Below are 22638 nucleotides of genomic sequence, written 5' to 3' on the forward strand. Positions count from 1 at the left end.
TACTCACTCCCTCTTTCCCTCCCTCCCTCCGTCCCTCTCTCCGTCCCTCCCTCCCTCCCACAGTGATAGCCTTTGACTTTTTCCATCAAGATCCCATCACCAGCTTCACCCTTCACTAAATCATCAAACATTCTGGCTTGTCTTTGGTACCCTAAGTGTGTAACAAGGCTACATTTGCGTGCCTTAACTGCATTATGATTAAACCTACACATATGGAGATTGCACCCAGGAAGTGATAATTTGCTTAAAATGACCCTTTTTATCATTATATGGAACTTTTAGGAACAGATTTCAAAAACAAACAACGGTTACATCTTTGAAAGAGTAAGTCACACTCCAGTTTCCCACAAGCCTACCCCTGCATAATGTCTTCTGTACCATTCACTATCATGACAGTGCTGCTGTCTTTCCAGTGCCCAGGCTTTCCCGCTCATTTATTGCAGATACCTGGTTCATGTTGTGAGTTTGTATCCAGCTGTGTAGGCTGTAGAAACCTAACAGCTGTCACACTCTTCCAGTGTCCCCAGTCTTCTACACTGAGCAGATCAGGAGCAGCAACAAGCACTGACGATGTGAAAACAAAATGCTGTGTTTGAAAAGGGATGCTCTATGTGATTCAGAGACACCAAGGATGCAGTTTATGTGGTTACTGCATTTAAGCAGCTGGGTTTTTGAGCTAGGCCAGGTGACACATACCTTGTAATCCCAGAACTTAAGAGGCTGAGACAGGAGGATTGCCATTATTTCAAGACTAGCCTGAGCTACTGTGGGGGCACTCAGAGTTTTCCTAGTGAGATCTGAGCTTGCTTTAATGGGCTGCATAATGGGATGGCTTGACCACACGCATGGTTAACAGGTGTTTGGAAGGGTCTGCACTTGCCTGTGCAGTATGATCTAGCAAGGGGAAGGTCTTTTGCTCAACCCCTTGGGATTGTTATAAAAAGCTCTTTTGAAGAGACAACTGGTCGGTGGATTTTGATACAGGTCCTCCCGAAGCTATCCTGTGCTTCTGTCTGTCTCATCTCCACTATATTTCTATCTACAAATTCCTTATGCCTCTCCCCTCCTCATAGGAACCCGTTAAAAGGCGGGAGCAGGCCTCCCGCAAGCTACCAAGTGAGTTCCAAGACAGCCTGGGTTAACCCTGTCTGAAACTATGACAGTAGCAGTAACAACAACAACTAAAACAAAAACTTCTTGAATTATGCTCTCAATTAAATGAAAACTCAATGTACTGAGGTGCGCCTTGGAACAATCTCTTCTCTTAGGGGACTGCTCCTTAGGAAGGAAGTGGTAGCAGAGAAGGATGACCTAGAGAGGAAGCACAGCAACTGTCTCCATACACTGGGGGAGGCAGTGTTTGCTTAAAAAACATTACTCTTAGTGTTTAAGAAAATAGATTCAGGGACAATCAGAACCTAGAATAGGAACACCTCATGCTCTAAAGCAAAATTTAGAATTCTCAAAGTAAATGCTTTGAGTATTTATCACTGAGCCCTTGATATCCAGGGACACTACCGGCAGGGGGTGGGACTCTGATGAAGTGCCATGGGCAGTGTTACCACTCCAAAGGCTTAATGCAGTGAGCCATCCGTGCAAAGGCACAGTGAGGGCCTCTCAGGCAGAGTGAGCCACTGTGCCATCACTTCTCGGGAGATACGTAAAGAACACTCTCATTAAACAGCACCCATTAGCACAACAGCTTGAAGAATTCATTCCAGGCTCCCTGCTTTGTGCTCAGAGGTCAGAGTATGGGGCATCTGTACAAGTTAGCCCCACTTTGGTGGCTTAGTGTGCTCCTTCTGAATGAGTAACAAGTCCTAGAAGGATCTCTGTGGCATAATCCTTCTATACACTGTGAATACATGTTGCTCTCATTGTTAATAAAAAGCTGATTGGCCAATGGCAGGATTTTGGGGGCAGAGAGAATGCTGGGAAGAAGGGCAGAGAGAGGAGTTGCCAGTGAGACATGGAGAAGAAACAAGGTACAAGATGAAAGAGAGGTAACGCCACATGGCAGAATGTAGATGAATAGAAATGAGTTAATTTAATTTGTAAGAGCTAGTTAGTAATAAGCCTGAGCTATCAGCTGAGCATTTATAATGAATATTGAGTCTCTTGTCATTATTTGGGAACTGGTGGGTGGGAAAGAAAAGTCCACCTACAAATGGTGTTCCAACAACAGGCTGGAATTTTCACATGAGACTTAGCAAAGCTTAAAAAAGGATTTTAAATATACAAAAATGGAGTCAAGCGTGGGTTCTAGGTAACTGCCTTTTCTCAGGCAGGCTCTGTTTGCTAGCAGCAAGCTGAGGCACGGCTCCTTTAAGAGATGGCTTCCTGGCTCAGTGCTAGTGGCAAAAGCAATGCAGCTCTTTTAAGAGTCGCTGCTGCCGAACACTTAAAGGGGCTTATGAGCCGCAGAGGGTGCACTGAGACCTCTGCCATGAAGCTAAGCTCTTAGGGAACCAAGTGGGGGAGGAGCCAGCCACCAAAGCAGAGGCAGAGGACCTAGCCATGCTGCTTATCAGTTTAAAGGCTCATGCTACCAGAAAAAGGTTACAGATACCCACTAAAGACAGATTCAGACAAAAAGAAAACCTCTAAATGGGTTACAGTGTGTTTAAAAAAGTACATAGGCTTGGGAGACAAAAAAGAAATGGTATAGACAGTCATAAAAATACAGTTTTAAAATAATAAAGTCCTTAAAAAGTGAGTAAAATAATATAAAAAAGTCACGTAAAGGTGGAAAATACGCAGAGTCTGGATTCTGTATGTTAACGTGTTGTCTTTAGATTTTCTGATTGTTAATACAGCTGCTAAGACACACTGGATTATAAAAACTGCTAGATTCAACCAACCTATGTATTTTAAAAATATTTTAACTTCAAAATTTAAGTCAAAAGGTGTGTTGCTTTGGGGGAAAGGCTATGCTTTTATTTCCACAGGAAACGAGAAGCTATGGATTCATTTTGGGTTAAAGAAAATCAAGTTTGATGGGGAAGACCCCCTGAATTCATGGCTATAGACATAAAAAAAAATAAACCTAGAAGAACTACAAGACATGTAACATATATTTTACTGCTCAAACATAAAACAAAAAAATCATCTTTAGGGCTAGAGAGATGGCTGGGGGTTAAAAGTGCTGCCTGCTCATCCAGAGGCCCTGAGTTCAGTTGCCACACAGTGGCTCACAACCATCTATAATGATATCTGGTGCCCTCTTCTGGCATGCAAGCATTCCTGAATGCAGAACACTGTATATGTTATAAATAAATCTTAAAAAAAATTTTTTTTAAATATCATCTTTAACTGACTTGTGCACACCACATATTTAATGTATGTTATCTTTAAATGTTTGTGTATTTTCAGAACAATGGGACCAAACAACAATGAAAATGGATGGCTATGGTGATATTTTATTTGTACTGAAATGTGATTTTAATTTATGTTAATAAATAAAGTTGCCCTGGGGTCAGAGCTATTAGAGCCATAGCAAGAGCGTGGTAGTTAGAAGAGCTAGGTAGATTTCTGTGTGTTCAGGGATACAGCCAGTATTGGAGACATACACCTTTAAGACCTGGAGGGCGGTACTTACAGGCAGTGACGAGGCAGTCATGTGTTGGGTTTACAACCAATGAGAAGGCAGAACAGAAAGACTATTTAAAGACAGACAAACAGGAAGAAGCTGTCTCTCTGGGGGAAGTTAGGAGCACTGCAGGAGGTAAGATTTTATCTCTGAGCTCTGACCTCTCGGCTTTCTCTTTTACATTGGCTCTGTGTTTCTTATTTTAAAAAGACAATTGGTTACATCTACAGATGGCCTAGGTGATCCAGCATTTCAAAATGCCACTGCTGGAGTCTCCAAGCAGCTGTATCCAAAACAGCTTCAAGGCTGCTGGCTGAGATGGTCCAACTTCATGGACTACTCCAGCTGGCACTTCATTATTATCCCAGTTTTCTCAAGGTTCCCCCAAAGACACCAACACCCACAGACAACAGAAAATAGTCTAAATAATGATATCCACATTACCAAAAGATGGGTTATGGATGTTTATTATCATTTGGGGAAGAGTTGGTTACAAAGTTTTATTGGTCTTAGTTTAAAAAGAAAAGGCTAAACAAGAATTAGATTTATGGCCGGGCAGTGGTGGTGCACGCCTTTAATCCCAGCACTTGGGAGGCAGAGCCAGGCGAATCTCTGTGAGTTCGAGGCCAGCCTGGGCTACCATGTGAGCTCCAGGAAAGGCGCAAAGCTACGCAGAGAAACCCTGTCTCGAAAAAACCAAAAAAAAAAAAAAAAAAAAAAAAAAAGAGTTAGATTTAAAGATGTCCTTCTAAAGGAAAAAAGGGTGATATAATATAGAAATGATAGGGGGTAAAGTGTAGATAATTGAATCTACTTTAATTCAAAAAACAACTATCAATCTCAAAATATTTTACATTGGTATATATTTTGGTTTATTAATACAAATTTAAAGTTATTTAAAGACTATATGTATATGTCTTTAAAATATTTTACAAAATATTTTACGTTGGTATATATTTTGGTTTATTAATACAAATTTAAAGTTATTTAAAGACTATATGTAGATGTCTTCTCTTGTCTGGGGTATTGTGCTTATGCAACTCTTTTAAAAATGTAATGTATAATTAAGAAAAACAGGTTAGTAGTTATTCATCCATAACAATCAAACTTGTAGTCATATTAGGTATGTTTTCAAGGTTAAACAGATATAATGATCTATAAATGATAGATGGTCTTCATACATTTCAAAGATCTACAGAATATGGCATATAAAATGTTTTTAATAACATTAAGACTTTTCTTGACAGTGAGACATGTCTGCTCCTGGCAGCACCATTTTACTTCAGAGAAGATAATGGGCATCAAAGAAAACTCCATATGGAGTTTGCCTTCCTTGTGGCAAAAGCTAGCCATTTGAGCAAAAAACTGCCTTTGCCTCAATTGCTGACAGTAAGTACTGTCCAAACTGGACCAGCAGGATGCAAAAGAAAGTGACTGCCAGACTTTGCCAAGACAAGGTAGGACAGTCCTTCAAGTTAAAACCTTCCTTTTTAATTAGACACAAAGTGGGAAATGTGGAATATTCCTTTATACTGTGTAAATATATGCTATTGTAATTGGTTTAATAAAGAAGCTGACTAGCCAATAGCTGGACAGGATAAGGCTAGGTGGGAGAACCAGACTAAGGACACTGGGAAGAAGGGCAGAGTCAGAGGGTTGCAAACCAGATGCAGAGGGAACAGGATGTGTAAAAAAAAATGAGGTAATAAGCCATGAGCCACATGGTAGAAAGATAAGAAATTTCTTAGATAAGAAATATGGATTAACTTCAGTTGTAAGAGCTAGTTAGTAATAAGCCTGAGCTATCGGCCAAGCATTTATAATTAATATTGAGTCTTTGTGTCACTTATTTGGGAACTGGCAGGTAGGAGAAGTCCACCTACAGATCTTCTCACACTGTGCCTGAAAAGCTGACATTTAAAAAGAGATTTAGCCTTAGTTTTAGGAGCTTGAACAAAGACCCACTTTCAGAGGAGGGTGTCATTAAGTATATATCGTTCCTTTTTATAAGAAATAGAAGCCAGGAAGTAATGGTGCAAACCTTCAATCCCAACACTCGGGAGGCAAAGGCAGGTAGATCTCTGAGTTCGAGGCCAGCATGGTCCACAGAGAGATTTCCAGGATAGCCAAGACTACACACACAGCACACAGAGAAACCCTGACTCAAAACACCAAAAAGACTATGAAGTATACAACATTTAAAACGAAATGCACCAGATACTGAGTATACTCCAAAACATGTAACAAGATCACTAAGAATGAATATGCCTTTCCTTTAAAAAGATAGTTATGACTATTTTAAAAGTATCATGTCTTCTATCGGGAAGTGATTGTGTATTTTGATCCTTCACAAGTTAGTTCACTATACTTTCTTAATGAATAGATCTGATATCTGGGCATTTAAAATGAGTTAAAGCTACATGTGAAAATGTACCCTGACATCTATCTCCTATCTCATATGTCAGACAAAGAAATCAACTCTGGAAAAAGCCAGGAAAATACCTGTAGATGGCTCTAAAAGAAAAACTTGAAAATCCTTTCATAACCAAGAAGTGGTTATGAAAATATATATTAAATATTATTACACAGTATATAGGAATATTCCACATTTCCCACTTTGTGTCTAATTAAAAAGGAAGGTTTTAACTTGAAGGACTGTCCTACCTTGTCTTGGCAAAGTCTGGCTAAAATATATTAAACACAATACAACAATGCTAGTCATAAAAGGAAAAAGAATCAAAGTGCATTACATTAAAATGAAATTAACTTTAAGGTCTGTTTTTCAAAATATACCAATAAGCAAGTAAAATCCTAGTCCAAGAGAGGAGATATTTGCAATGTATATGTCCAAAAGGAACTAATAACTGGTCTATATTTACAGAACTCCAACAAAGGAATAAGAACACAAACAAAACCAGGAAAGCTAGGCACTGGGACACATGTCTACAGCCCTAGCTACTTGAGCAGCCTCAGCAACATAGTGAGATACTAAAAACAGCGGTGGTGGCGCACACCTTTAATCTAGCACTCGGGAGGCAGAGCCAGGTGGATCTCTGTGAGTTCGAGGCCAGCCTGGTCTACAGAGTGAGATCCAGGACAGGCACCAAAACTACACAGAGAAACCCTGTCTCAAAAAACAAACAACCAACCAAAAACAACAACAACAACAACAACAAAAAACAAAAAAAAAAAAAAAAAAAGAGATTAATGAACAGAAAAAGTACAGAAAATTGCACTCCTCACAAAAGAAAGCATCACGGAGACACAAAGCAAATTATAATGCAAACTGCCTGGACAGCAACACAAATCAAATTAGAGCGCATTCTCTAGTGGGGAGGTGCAAGCTGGTGCAACCCTGAAGCCTCTGGTGATGTCTGGGAAGCTAATAGTCAGCAACAGATGATCCCTAAACTCTTCTTCTAGGCACAGAAATGTGTGCTGTTCAGAGTGATGTCTATCAGTTACCTAAACTTGCTCACACCACAGATAGAACTTCATCATCCCTGTAGTGTGAGGTTGGACTTTCATCCAAGTTTTCTACATAATGAATAATGCTAACACTGCAACAAACATCATTCTAACACTTCTATCAGTTAAGTTCTTAAGCGCTGACTCTTCAAGAGTACTATCCAAGCCAACTACACTCAGTACAGCAGCCTCTACACAAAAACAGCACCATCTTCATCAAACCAACGTTAAATTTGCAACGTTAAAATGTATTCACTTATCCAAAGCACAGGGAAGGAATGTAGCTAGTTTTAAAGTCTTTGGTTATAATTGCCCCCTGAAATATTCTCTCTTGAAACTGCACCTGACTGGGGCATGTAGATGCACTAACAGGACAAACCAAAGTGTCCTGATGAAAAGGTTACAGCATCCAGAGGGATTAAAGTGTTCACTGAGTGTGACTGATTTTGCCCCGTCACACTCTTCTGAGTAGATTCTGGCCCGCCCTGGTGAGGCTTCCACTCTAACAAGGACTTCGGAAGTATTTTCTGAGCCTGGCAAGATGGTCCAGCAGGTAAAGGCACTTGTCAAGTCCAATGACATGAGTTAGGGCCTACAGAGTCACATGGTTGAAAAAGAAAATAAATTCCATTCAAATCCTCCTCTGACCACTGTGGGCATGCTTGCACACACACACACACACACACACACACACACACACACACACACACACACACACACAGGTATATGTACACACACAAATAAGTGCAATTTTGTTAAAAAGTTATTTTCTGAAACCCTGTTTGGTGCTGTAATCCCAGCACTCAGGAGGCTGAGGCAGAAAAATCATTCCAAGCTTGAGGCTGAGACCTGGGGTACATTATGAGACCCTGCCTCTTAAGATCAAACAGGAAAGAGCTATCTTCTGGAAAACCAACAAACTTCTGGCTAGAAGTAAACTTCACATTCTGTTTGAATTTCTTGATAAAATCCCTCGAAAAGGTGTTGCTTGAAGGTCCTGGCTCTTCTAAAGCTCACAGCTTCTATAAGGATAGTGAGCCATCACCATGACAACCAAGTTAGTCTAAGAAACAGAGGGTTGTCACGTGTAAAACCAGACCTGTTGCCAAGCAACAGGGAAGCATGCATAGCACACCAAAAAAACTCTCTCAGAGCTTTTCCAGAAAAACACACTTTTATAGGAGATATCAAAACTTTGAATAATTCTTAAGAAGACACGCAAATGAAACAAGCCATACCTCAAATGGATAACACAACCATATGGAAGGTCTGGAAGAGAGGAGGAATGGGGATTTTTTTCTTATTCTTTTTTCTTTTTTAAATACAGTGGGGAGACAGCATTCCATCAGGTAAAGACTCCAGACAAGTAACTATAAGTAGTAGTTTCCTGCAGGTATGGCCAACCTGCAGTCCACACTCCAGGATCTTCCTTAAAACATGATGAGATTTTTGCTTTTGTAACTCCACTGTACAGCTCTTGAGTATGAACTTTGTTGAAGACAATGACATTTGAGAGTGACAAAAAGCTAAACACTCTCAACAAAGCAGAGCTTTAGCAATTCCGAACTTTCTGGTTTGAGCACTGAACAAGAGGACGAGGAAAGCTACAGAGGAGTTGTTAGAATACAGAGAAGTGAGTTACAATACAGAGAAGTGAGTTGTTAGAATACAGAGAAGTAAGTTACAATACAGAGAAGTGAGTTGTTAGAATACAGAGAAGTGAGTTACAATACAGAGAAGTGAGTTGTTAGAATACAGAGAAGTGAGTTACAATACAGAGGAGTGAGTTGTTAGAATACAGAGGAGTTGTTACAATACAGAGGAGTGAGTTGTTAGAATACAGAGGAGTTGTTACAATACAGAGAAGTGAGTTGTTAGAATACAGAGAAGTGAGTTACAATACAGAGGAGTGAGTTGTTAGAATACAGAGGAGTTGTTAGAATACAGAGGAGTGAGTTGTTAGAATACAGAGGAGTTGTTACAATACAGAGAAGTGAGCTACAATACACACAGAAAAGGATGGAATGAACCATATAATAAATACGGAATAATGATTAAAAATCAGTATGAACTCAACATTTCTAATATATACAGTTAGAGAAACAAAAAAAACCCAGATGTAATGTATACATACAAGTGTTTATCTATGCATACCCAACATCAATTTATGAAGATTGTATTTAGAGGGTATGGCAGCCCACCGTACCAGACCTAAAAATGATACTGATTTCTAATTTTATTCTACATTAACAGAACAAAAGAGTTCTTAAGAAATAATGAATTGTAAGATCTGGCAAGATGAATCTAGGATATTCTGTGCCTTACATTAAAGATTTAAAAAAAATAAAAAAGTGTAAGTGAAGGCTTAAGGATAAAGGATAAAGGACTCTTAACCTCTATTATTGGAGTCTTGAAGCCCATAAGAAAAATTCTTCTGTAATCCTCTGCAGAGATACACTGACCAGAATGTTAAATGCCTATTTTGAAAGGACTATCACTTCTCTGTGATGGGTCAGGAAACACATCCCTACTACTAACCATAGACAGTGGGGTAATGGAGGACCAGTGCATGTCACTCACATGAAGGAACAGGGTCTTCAAGCCGAGGTTCAGCAGGAGCCATCATTACGTGGCCCTCTGACCTTCCTGCAGCTTTTTATCTTGTGCAAAGGCAGATGTGGGGAGAAAAAAGCAAAAGAATGGAAAATAAAAGAGAGCTGAGACCAGTAAACACCTGTACATGCCAGCAGGGTCAAATATCATTCCATTCAGGCCTTTAAAGGTACAGAAGACGACTGAAGTCTGGGCAGGTTCACAGCCGGTGGGAAGGACTCTTACAAGGAGCTCCTGGAGTGCTGGCTAGACACAGCAATGTAAAAATCCATGCCCCCAATGTCTCCCATGCCACTGTTCCTCCCTGAAGTCACAAGGCCACAACTCATTTTCCAAATACAGAATTCACTTGTCTTACTAAAAAAAAAATTACCATGAAAACATTTTCACATCGAAAACAGTCATTCTTTATTATCAGCAAATGGCCAATACTTCCCCAAATTCCTCTAATAGGCTTTGAGCTGCCTTTTTAGATACTACACACTTAGGACCCAAAACACGGATGATTCAGGCTGGGTCTAACCCGAAAGCCTCTTTCCTGTGATGTAGTGTCCATGTCTTCAGAAAATACTATGCAAGCTGTCAAGGGAGGGAAGCCATGAAACACTTCCCTGAGCTGCAATATCTATGAACCAGGACAAGTACCAGCATGGTGCGATGTGCTTGGCACAAGAAGTAGCACTCCGACATCTGTGACAACCAACGGTATCTAACTGAACTTACAGCCCACTCAACAGGACGGAAGTCACACTTAGCACTGAGCTAGCCAGCTTCCTGGGGCTAGTGAGGTCATGGATCTTAGAAAAGAATGCACCACTGTCACTTTGTTACACCAACATAATTCCTGACACCATTCTAAATCTTATCCTTATGCCCACAGATAAGTGTAGCTACCTCTCATCAAAGAAGCCTCTCTTTACGGACAATGGATATCATCATAAAAACCCACAACTGGACAACATGTAGACCTCAAGCGGTCATGGGGAGTCCAGCCCCAATGGTTCCATCTACAACACAGCTCCTGCATCTATGGCTCAGGGAACACTGTGGGAGAGGGGGTGGAAAGATTCCAAGAGCCAGAAGAGCAGGAAGAATGGGGTGAAACAGTATGTCCTAGAAATGGCTGCATAGACAAGACCAGAACAATGGCAATATCAACAGATATTTTAATGTGGAGGGAAAAGATTTTGTGGCAGTCTCACTCCAGATAAAGAAATATAGGCTACTATTGACCGCTAGAAGTTGAAAAATCAAGCTCTCCCAGGCATTTGCCCCCTTATTGGTTGGTTATCCAATGCAGAGAGGTCAGCCCTGAAATCATATACATGCAAACAAAAGCCCTCAGACTCAACAGGTTTCTCTCTCTCTCTCTCTCTCTCTCTCTCTCTCTCTCTCTCTCTCTCTCTCTCTCTCTCTCTCTCTCTCTCTCTCAAAGAAAAAGAGGCTATAATCTAGAGTGGGGGTACCTGAGAGGAGCTGGAGGAAGGAGAGAGGAGAAGTGATGAAATTCTATTTCAATTTTCATATTAAAAATAAATAAAAAAATTTAAAAAGTAAGCAAAATTTAGCTGAAAAAATCATCTGTTTAAAATTAGTTTTCTTCAGTCAGAACAACCAGGACCCAAACATCATTTTCAGTCTCCTTCTCCTTCCCATCCCCTCTTTCTCCCCCTTTTTCTTTTTTAAATGCTATTATATATAGACCAAACGAGGCCATTTGTTTCTATAGAACCTCCCCTATTTTGAACTTAGTCCTTAGTGAGTATGTACAATTTATTTTTCCATCTCTTCTATTTCCTATAAAGTGGTAGGCTGGTGTTCCCTTTTCACTGCTGTTTCAATGTGCTCACGGAGTACTACTGCCTACTCCTCTGAATCCTCAGAAGGCACTACCCACACATCTTCCACTAGTACTACGGCACCGCTGTCCCCACATTATGACAACCTTATCCAACATCACAAGCTGATGATACGCTGGAGCTACTCAAGCTACCAGGTTAATCAAGAATTTTCTCAGTGACAACAGCAAGTGGGTTGGGATGAAGACGTGGCTAGAGATGGAGAGGTCAGTGGATAACCACAAGCTGGAGAGTCAAAGAACAAGATAACAGCTTCCTATCATAATTCTGAAAACTATTTTATGCATTGATACCAAAAGTGCTTCCAAATAAACTTAGCGAATTCAAGAGAACTTTTCACTTTGTGTCAGTTGACTAAAACCTTTACAGAGTTTTCAGCTTTCTTAAGAGAATGGTACTGATCTCTAAGCCAAATTTCTAAATCTTGGCGGCGAAGTTGATTTTCCTGGAAAGCTTTTATAACTCCGAGGCTTCCGTCTCACACAATCAATTTCAATCTGTTGGTCTCGGATGGAAAGCAGGTCTACAGTCTGTTAAAGTCTCCCAGGTGACTCTGTTACACAGCTCTAATTGAGAACCACTGCTCTTACACTGGAAATACAGTCACCATTACATACTCTGCATCTACCATGAACCACACACCATTCCAGGCACTTTACATACACACATGCATTAATGAGAAAACAGGTCAGGTGCTCTCAACAGATCACAGCAGGCTAATGGCAGACTTAGGTTTTAATTCAAAGCGGTTGGGATTCTAAACCCACGATCTGCATACTACACTTCCTCCTGAGTACGCATGAATTATAGCTGTATCCTCTGACTATAAATAAAATGATCAAAGGAAAACACAAAAAATAAGAGAATTAACTTGTATTTTCTTAGTAGCAGCACAATGGCATCCTGCATGAAAGCAATCAAGTACAACTTGCACAAGGGTAGCACGCACATCTTGCAAGAAGATAGCATGTACATCTTGCACAAAGGTAACCATGTGCATTTTGCATGGAGATAACTAAGTGCATCTTCCATGAAGGCAACCATGTGCATCTTGCATGAAGGTAGCTTGTGCATCTTGCAAGAAGGTAGTATATGTATCTTGTAGGAAGGTAACTACCTGGCATCTTGCAAAGAGGTAACTATGTGCATCTTGCAGGAAGGTAACCAAGTGGCAGCTTGCAAGAAGGTTGCCATGTGCACTTTGCATGAAGGTAACCATGCACATCATGCAAGAAGATGACCATGTTCATCTTGTACTCAGGTGGCATGTGTCAATAAGCAGATGAGAATCTCCCCTTCCCAAAAGAAAATTTGATTTGAGTTTCTACATTTTCTATAACTTCTCACATCATTTTATGTACCAGTTATTCAATATTAAGTATCAAAAACTGTTTCAGTTTTAAAATTTAAGGGAACGATATATATATATATATATATATATATTACATTTATCACATGCATTAATGTCCTACCTATTTCCGTTCTACTGACTCCAATTCCATTATAGATTTTCAGGTAATTAAGGTGACAAGAATCAGAATCTTCAATGTCAAAGTCACCAAATTTGATGTGAATTCTCTCTCCCATCTTTACTCGGATCTCCCATTCACACACGGTGCTGTTAGGGTAGGTGCGTGGGTAGTTGATGGATGTAAGGGTTCCACTCTCAGGGCCTAGTACAGTGTGTCCACATCCATCACCTTAAAAAAAAAAAAAAACATGAATTATTCTCCCACCTTAAGCTTACATGTAATCAGGACTTTTACAGACTTACAACAATGTAAGACATTACATATTTTATGTAGCCAGTACTTCTTTACAAAGTATACAGCAGATGAATGGTTTTGAGCACATCTACTCACCGCAAGGAGCCAGAGAAGTCAAGTTAGGACAAAATCAACAATGTAACAAAATTAAAACTAATATCAAAGTACTTTCCATTGGGACATGCAATTATGTAATAGTTAAATATGTACCATAATAAATCCTACCATTAAGAGACTATCAGGATGTATTTATAGTAGACATTCAAAGTAAATGTAAATGTAACAATGTGGTCAGCTTCACTGACTTACAAACACCACAAGCTGCTCAAGTGTCCATCAGCAACAGCAGGATTTTTAAAAAGCATTAATGCATGCTAAGATGTCACAGCCTACAGGCCATCTTATAGACAAGGCACTAAAGCAAGATTTGGTGATATTTAATTCTACATTCCATCGAAATCAGACTGTTTAACTTCTCTTCCCAAATCTTAACTCTCTCAGAATACAAAGAAACAAAAGGTTAATGGCTTACTGAAGACTAGAAAAGAAATGACTGTAATATCTTAGCAACAGGATTACTTTGTTTCAGAAATTTCTTCAGCAACTGAGCATTAAAGCTTTAGTAACAGTATATTGTTTGGAAACATGAAATGTTTGCATCTTAACTTTCTCAGTTGATTTTCCACTGCACATCCAGGTCATTAACTAAATGTACACTTAGAAGATTCAGCTATTGCTCCAAGGTAATGTTCAGCATTCAGTAACAATGGGACTCAGTGAGTCTCTTTTTAATAGGATGATGAATGCATCCTTTTAACATTTTTTTCCTTTGAAAGAGTTATTCATTATCATGTTTTGGAATAGTACAGAACTTATAGAAGAAAACATTAACATTAATACTTCTGGGTTTTAATTTAATCATTATGGTCATGAATAGCTATAACACAACTTGCATCATGTTGATTTATTATCTAACAATGTACTGTTGATCTCATTCACTAGAACAAATTAAAGATTCCAACAGTCTAGTAGGATGTAGCAAGTACTAGGTGCCAAGTGTGTATTAACTGGAAGCAATTGAGAAATTTTAACTTAGCAAAAAGCAATTTAACCTCCACAAAGGAACAACTGACTGCCCAGACTCCTTTAACAATACTTGACACAACACGTGTCTTCTGCTGGCAGTCTTACTATCCAGTCCACATTAGTACAGCATATTGATCTACTTTTGAGTTCCATCCTATAAATTCTGCTTCCTGAACACACTTCTCATATAAAGTTTGGCTTTGAATCAACACTAAACTTTATTTCTGACCCCTGCTTTCAAATTCATGCATGAGAACTAGGCATAGTGGATTAATAATATAAAAAAATAAGGCAAGAACAAAGCAAATGTGGGCATGAAATACACCCATTGAACTATTACAATAAAACAGGCTTTTACATACATAGAAAAACAAAACAACCACCACAACAAAACCCTAAAATTCCCTCCTGAAGCTACCATAAAATAGCTTGAATCTCTTCTGGATATCATCTAAAGTAAAATCACAAGGCTATAAAAACCTTCACTGTGAAAATAAGCAACTGAAATATAAGTAACTTTTGAATAACTACTAACAGTTTCCCTTAGAAAGGCAAAAACAACTACCCCAAAACAATTCAAACATTTGAAACTAGCCTGTGATTCCTGGAAGTGTCTAAATATTTAAAAAACAATCCCTTGATAGTTAAATACTTCAAAATATACTGTTATTTGGCTATGCAAAAGCGAAAGCAGTGATTGGAAGTGTTGATGGAATTCCGAAAGTCGACTCCTGACGACTCCTGATGACTCCTGCGTGACTGTAATGCAACATCTTAGTCCACGTACTCCCTGCTGACTATCACTCGACCTGAGATTGTTAAGATGAATGCTACAAAAGAGTACACGCAGAGGGTTCAGAGTAACTGTAGATGTCTTCATGAGCCTTTTAAATTTTCAATAAAATATACGAATTGTTCCCTGTCCTTCCCACCATTAAAAATGGTTTAAGGTTAACAAAATAAATAATAATTGATAGAAATAGGGCTTTTGCATGCACAGTGATCATGAAAGTAATTAAAACGGAGCTGTTTTTTTTTTTTTTTTTTCCAGAATCTTGTGTCGGGGGAGGGAGGGCATAGCCAACGAGCCTACAGTAGTGTGCCAAGAATGCTCTAAAATATGTGCTGGAGTTCAGCACTCCCTCCTCTCCAAGCAGATGATGTGCACCAGAAACCCAAGTTAAAAGGATGTCTCCAGTCTGCTGCAGTGAGCATTCTTGAATGTTTTACATTTCAAAGACTCTGATAAATTTAACCCAACTAGATGGAACTGGCCATCACCTATGTGTTTAGAACAGCCCAGCTGGAAGGGGTGGCTAGGCAGAGAACACATATTTACTAGGCCAGCAGTTAGTCTGCCTGTTGCTTTAAATGAAGAAATACATTTTCATCGTGATTCGTGGCACCCTGGCATGCAGATTCCCGACCTGCTAAACTATCTTTGATCTACTAAAAGGCAGCAGTTCTCAACCTGTGGGTCCTGACTTCTCTGGAGTCAAACAATAACCCTTTCACAGGGGTCGCCTAAGACCATCAGAAATATCTGATATTTCCATTACGTTTCATAACAGTAGCAAAATTACAGTTACAAAGTAGTAACAAAAATAATTTTATGGTGTGTGTGGGGGTCACCACAACATGAGGAACTGTATTAAAGGGTCACAGTATTAAGAGAGTTGAGAGCCAGTGGACTAAAGGGTCCACACCTACAGTGTGGAAAACGCTTCTCACTACTGAAAGGTCCCCATGTTAAATTCAAGTTAAGGAAAAACCATGTCCTTGCTTTCACTTCAAAAGTAGCAATCAATTTCCTACTTATTTTTATGGTTCTTAAAACTAAATCAATCCATGAAAACACCTGACATATGTAAAAATATTTAAAAGTAAAACCCAAACCGAGGAAAGTATCAAGAGGCTATCTAACTTGCTTTCAGAGGAGGCTCCCCAGTGCCTCTTTCTCCCACATAACACTGCAGGTTTTCAGTTGTCTCTAATGGAGAAGAGGACTCTCACTGGGAACACGACTCAGGTATCTCGGGATGGACAGGACAGAGAATGAGCAGCCCAAAATGTGAGCAGTGCTGATGTTCAAGAGTTCAACTCAAGGCCAAGGCTAGAAAATCTTGGCGTCAAGATGCAGCTTAGTTCTCAGCTGGGTTTAGCTGGCCAAAGGGCAAAGCTGCTCAACTCACTGAGGGTTCAGCTAAAAGGTAGAGGGTCGTGTATCTCCCACCTCTTAATGCTTGAAGCAAGTTTTAAGTTACAGGGAAAGTCTTTTAAGTAATCTTCAATCTCAAATAATGTTCACTGGAGGCTCCAAGCTTCCCGTCTCAGAAGAGAATGAGGGGGATGCTACAACAGGACCAGAGTAGCTGTCCCCAGATTTTCTGACTAGCACTGTATACTGAAAAAAATAGTGAATGCTGTGTGCCCAGGACACACCACTCACTATCATCCATGTTCTGACAGAACTGACGAAGTGTAACTACTACAGAAAAACAAAAACAAACAACACCCCCAAATCCTTCTGTCTCTAGTCTACACACTTTCAAACCCCATCACCACTACCGCGGCTGCCAACTTCCTTCCTTCTCCTTCTGTGGATGGGCTCCACTAGACAGCAACTGACCAGAAAGGGTGGGCGCCTGCTCTTGTGTCCTTTCCATTTTGAATTTATTTCAGTGGGGAAAAGAACACTGGAATTTGATCTGACTGCTCCATTGCTGGGCTGCGGACAGACGTACCCAGGGATTACTTAGAGATCATGCGCTCACTTCCTCTGAAGAGTGCAAGGCCAGATGTGTTAAGGCAGATAGGAAATTTTGGTGCTGTTCCAGGAAAATAATGGAAAGATTCTCTTTTACTTTTATTTTTTACGAATTTCCCCACAGACAGCACTGAACATATTCAAATGACCATGAAATAATGCAACTACAAATGCCAACTTATTTCAGGCTGTTCTAATCACACTCTAAACCAAGTGTGTTTTTCAGACAAGTGTGTGCCTCCAGCCCCCTTGTGTTTTAATGATACGGTTACTAATACATAACACAATTACTGAATTTTAATAGTAGGAGTCCTGTGGCTCCTAGAAATGTATCCTTTAGCAACAGCAAGTACAAATGCAGGAAACCTGTAGAAAGATGCCCCAAATGGAGAGCAAGGAAAAGTTCATTACAGCTCAGACTTTCCCAGAGAGTTTCCTAGGATTTCAGTTTTATCACTGAAATGGTGAGTCTGACTATGCTTCCTCTAAGTGTCGATTTGTCATACCTCAGCACGCATCTGTGAGATAATAAGAAAAACATGCAGCATTTAGTGAGTAGAAGAAAGTTCATAAAGAAAAGTTACAACTGTTAACAATACATCCAGTTTCATTTGGCTACAGTGAAATTTTTACTGTTTTATTCACACTGTGAATTTTCACACCAGAAGTACTAGACTAGCCCTAAAACCGCCAGGTCTCCTAAACTGTATAACTACAAACAGATAACACTGTCTAATACTTTAATTTCTCTTAATGCTTTTTGCCCCTGGTAACATCCTGTGTTCTGAAGTCAATTCTGTCAGAAATTAACGTTGGTGTTATAGTTTTCTTTTGATGGGTTTCACGTGGTATATCTTCCACATAATGTAGTTACATTTGTAAACAGACTTCTTTTCTAGAGCAGCTTTAGTCCACAGGCTCTTCACAAAGGGGAGGTTACAGCTGACAGATCTCAATAGATGCATCACCTCCCAGAACTCAGTTTACAGTCCTTCTCAGTCCTGTACATCCTATGGGTTTAGGCAAATACATGACTGGATGCCATCGGCCAAACCATGCTCAGCCCCTGCTGGCGCTCCCAACCTTCACACAGGCCCTCTGGCTATCACTGTTCTTCATTATTCAGCCTTGCCTCTTCCAGAACTCCAGCAAGTGGAAGCACTCCCTGTGCAGACGTTTCAGACTGGCTTCTTTCACTTAAGAAATTAAGGTTGTGCCTCATTTTTTATTGCCTGATGGCTCTTTTCTCTGAATTATTTTCCTAATACTAAATATAAGGCAGATATGTATGTAGAGTCAAGGGACAATTTTTAGAAAAATCCTTTCCTGTACTGAACTCATCTCTCCATGTGGTCTTTATTATTTATTTTGGGGAATTTCTTGAGTACTGTATTTACAACATCTCCACCTCTCCCTTCTCCAACTCCTGCCATGTCCCCCAATCCCTCAAATTCATAACCTCTTCTTTAGCTATGTTGCATATTGTGTCTGTATGTGTGTATCACATGTATACGCAAATAGAGCCTCCTGAGTCTGTTTAGTGTTGTTCGTTTGCGTATGCTTTAGCGAAGCCACACCCACGCAATCTCCAAAATCCAGTCGCCTAAACTAGACCTCAACAGTGACACCACCAGTTGACATGCCATACCACGGTAGATGGGAAGATCTCCTGGACCCTACTCCGGATGAAGAGCTGAAGGTAATGAAAGGTGAGGCAGAGTCCTTTCCAGGCATAAGCCCCCAGAGACAGAGTCCTTTCCAGGCACAGCCCCGAGAGGTTACCCAGTCCGTGAGACAATTTACAGATCTGAATTGAAAAGGAATGTGGACTATGCAAACCCTCACTACTCAGAGACTTTATCCAGGACAGCATCATCAAAACTGTTCAGAATTCTACAGCAAGATGAGATGCCCATTCTCAGTAACTCACTGTGACCTTGGGGTTAGCTACTGTAGCTAAGCTAAGCTGGTTTTGCCATCTGTAAAATGGGGACAGTAAGAGTCCAAACTTCAGGGGTTGAGAATTAGGTATTTTTTTTTTTAAAGATTTATTTATTTATTATGTATACAGTGTTCTGTTTGTATGTATGTCTGCAGACCAGAAGAGGGCACCAGATCTCATCACAGATGGTTGTGAGCCACCATGTGGTTGCTGGGAATTGAACTCGGGACCTCTGGAAGAGCAGTCAGTGCTCTTAACCCCTGAGCCATCTCTCCAGCCCGAGAATTAGGTATTTTATGAGCACCTGGTAGCAAGGGCAGAACCCACACTCATGCTCTTAATATACATTTGTAGTGGCCATTCTCACAATAGTACAGCAACACTACTAAAAATACATTCAAGCTGCTTTCATCTTTTGGGTGTTGACCATTCATTTGGCTACAATCTAGCTAATTCACAGGTAGGCCAATGGCCCCTTACTTTTGAAAATTTGTAGCAATTTCAGAGGTCCAGATGATCTCTGTTCTAACTATGGAGGATAGAAAATTCCAGAGGAGTTGCTCCTTACTAAGCATTTCTACTCCAATTGAGCAGCCCACTCACTTGGAAAGTTCCGGAACTCTCCATCTTTCTCTGAATCCTCAAAACCTGTTATCTACTTAAAAGATCATCAACAACTGCTCAGCCGTTCTACAGCATTTCACATTCAATATACTGCAAGCCTCCAGTGGACAGCTTTTGCATGCCATGGTAGGCTCTGCCCATATCGTTTACAGCAGAGCAGATATAGCAAGTATCCAGGGAGGGTGAGTTCTACCATGACTCCTTGTCTGTTAGCAAATCTCATTACTGTATTTTAATAAGCTTAATTATGCACATTTATGGCAGCTTACCAGTGCAATCTGGAGGGCAATGCACTCTACTCACATGCATAGCTACAGACAGGAATAAAACACAAAGCTCTTAACACACCCTGCTTAATTTAGAAGCAACCCCCAGATAAGAACTTGTGAAACCCTCCACCACTCTACATAAACTCACGTAAATGTGACTTATATCACACAGATTCCCAAGGCAACTGTGTGGATTCAGTAAGACCTTACTAAGCTGGGTGAGGTGGCACATGCCACCATGCTTAGAAGGCTGATGTAGAGGGCTGAAGAGAGCTTAAAGCCGGCCTGAGCTAAATAGCTTGCATCAGGCCAGCCAGGACTACACAGCAAGACCCCGCCTCACAAACACATGAACACAAATATTGTACTTTAGAAGTAGCATACTCTAAAAATTCTACCCTCTTCCTACCCTGTGCAGACTGCCTTGGCTATCCACTGCCTTATCCTGCAGGAGACTGTCCGGAAGTTCTGAACAGTTATATGACCTCATGCCTCCTGGGTAGCTGACTGGTCCATGGGTGGGTACTGACTCACCCTGTGCCTACTCACTCTTCCCTCCAATTTCTGTGTTTTGCTCAAGAAGGAAAATCCCAGAATTGCTCCAGTTTAGCACTTATCTTGGGGACTTCCAGCAACCATGATCCCTTCTACACAGAGAAACCTGGGCTGAGGTACAACTGCATGCTTTCCCCTGGGCTTAGTGAGGTACAACTCTACTCTGAAAATTAGCCCAGAATCCGCCAATCCTCCTCTACATCCAGCAGCTTTGGATTTCAGTTTCTATAACCCAAAGAATCCTAACTCAAACACACCTACCAATCTTGCCATGCCTCGCATGCAGACAGCAAGCTCCCAGGATACAATGTGAACACAGGTAAGCAAGGAAAGACAAGGTAAATCATAATCCAAAATGATTGTAAAGGGTGAAGTTCAAGGATAGTGAGACGTGTCAAAAGTTACAGAGTCCTGGGAGAAGGGAAGAGCAGTATTGAGTGTTGAGTGGTTTTGTGGCCATCTACGGGCTAATCATCCGATTTTATTTCGCTATCCGAGTCTTCTACTTGCAGAATTTGACTCCATTCATTGAGCAGGGTGGAATTTCTAATGAACAGCAATGAAGAGGGGACCAGGAGTAGGGAATGGAGAAGTAGGTCTCGCACACTGAAAGGGGGAGAATTTAACTGCTGAGTAGAATGGCTGAATTAATGTCATCTACTGATTCGCTCACTGAATGACCCGAGGGACAGGTTTAAACCTGTGCAGCCTGTAAACTCTGACACAATTGGTGAGGACTGGAATTCTTGAACTACTTTTTCCCATGAGTCAGAAGGAAAAGGGCTGTGGCAATTATCAGAACCAAGCTTGAAGTCAGAATCTGAAGGAGATGACACAGGAGTATGTAGCTGGAGAGTTTTCTCTCCCAGCCCGCCAAGCCCTGCAGTCCAACAGTCCACTTACAAAATAAACACACAGACGCTTATACTATTTACAAACTGTATGGCCATGGCAGGCTTCTTGCTAACTGTTCTTATACCTTAATTTAACCCATTTCTATACATCTATACCTTGCCACATGGCTCGTGGCTTACCAGCATCTTCACATGCTGCTGGTCATGGTGGCGCTGGCAGTGTCTCCCCCCTCCACCTTCCACTTCCCAGAATTCTCTTCTCTGCTTGTCCTGCCTATACTTCCTGCCTGGCCACTGGCCAATTAGCATTTTATTTATACAGAGAGATATCCACAGCAGGAGTATGTTCAACTTTATGACAATGATTTGGACTGTTCACCATTCTTGAAGGCAGCTAATCCAAGAGAAGATTTTACTAAATTACCCATGTCTACATTCAGAGTTCCAGCTTGACAGAGAACTCCCACAGTCAAGATACAGCAAAGAGGACCGGTGCTTTTGGGAGGCCTGGGGGAGACTGATAGATTCCTAGGCCCTGGGCAAGCAGGCAGTGAAGTTCAAGAGAGGGCTCCACTCCCAGGAGAATGAGATAAATGCCCAAGCTTCTGGAATCATGGCTATGTGTGGGGATTAGCCAAAAGCCAAAAGCATGAAGGACTGACACCAAATAATGTGGAGGGTCAGAAATGACCCCATAATTAATTAATATAACATTTTGAGTAACTGACAGCACAGTAAATATCAGGAACAGGAAAACAACACTCTGTTGACAGGAATACTTGAAATCCATCATGGAAAGTCCAAAGTGGAGACAGGTGTGTGGTGATGCTTACTTTTTCTAAGGATGCTGCTTGGTGATTTTCTAGTAAGACTCAGGATTATCAAGAGAAGGGAAGGGCAAGAGGGCATTCTGAGTACAGGATACTGAATATATAACGAGATGAAATCTGTACAGGCACCCAAACAAAATGTCATAAAATTGCCCATTGGTGGAATACAAAGTAGCCCAATCTTATTCCCTAACTATAAGTATTGACAGGTGCTGGGATGGTGGTAGGGCAGAGATGAAGGGAAGGACCAGTGGTTAAAAACTATGTGTGACTCCCATAGAAGTGTGGACAGTATCCTGTATGTGCCACAGGAGCCAATGACAGATGTGAGGAAAGTCACTACGGAGAGTAACACCCTGCTCCGTGGGATCACAGCTGACTGGCAGTAACCAGTCAACAGCTATCTGTCAAGTGAC

The 22638-nt window shown here is 40.6% G+C and overlaps 1 protein-coding gene across 2 annotated transcripts in view; it reads right to left on the reverse strand.

The window, feature by feature from the left end:
* Positions 1-22638, reverse strand: part of Dcbld2 (discoidin, CUB and LCCL domain containing 2) — a 66756-nt gene that overhangs the window by 38960 nt on the left and 5158 nt on the right. For both annotated transcript variants that reach the window (XM_028867536.2, XM_028867535.2), the window contains exon 2: positions 13002-13229. In XM_028867536.2, coding sequence (XP_028723369.1) covers positions 13002-13229 — 228 coding nt within the window. The remainder of the gene's footprint in view (positions 1-13001; positions 13230-22638) is intronic.

The sequence above is a fragment of the Peromyscus leucopus genome, chromosome 12, assembly GCF_004664715.2.
Source record: "Peromyscus leucopus breed LL Stock chromosome 12, UCI_PerLeu_2.1, whole genome shotgun sequence".
NCBI lineage: Eukaryota > Metazoa > Chordata > Mammalia > Rodentia > Cricetidae > Peromyscus > Peromyscus leucopus.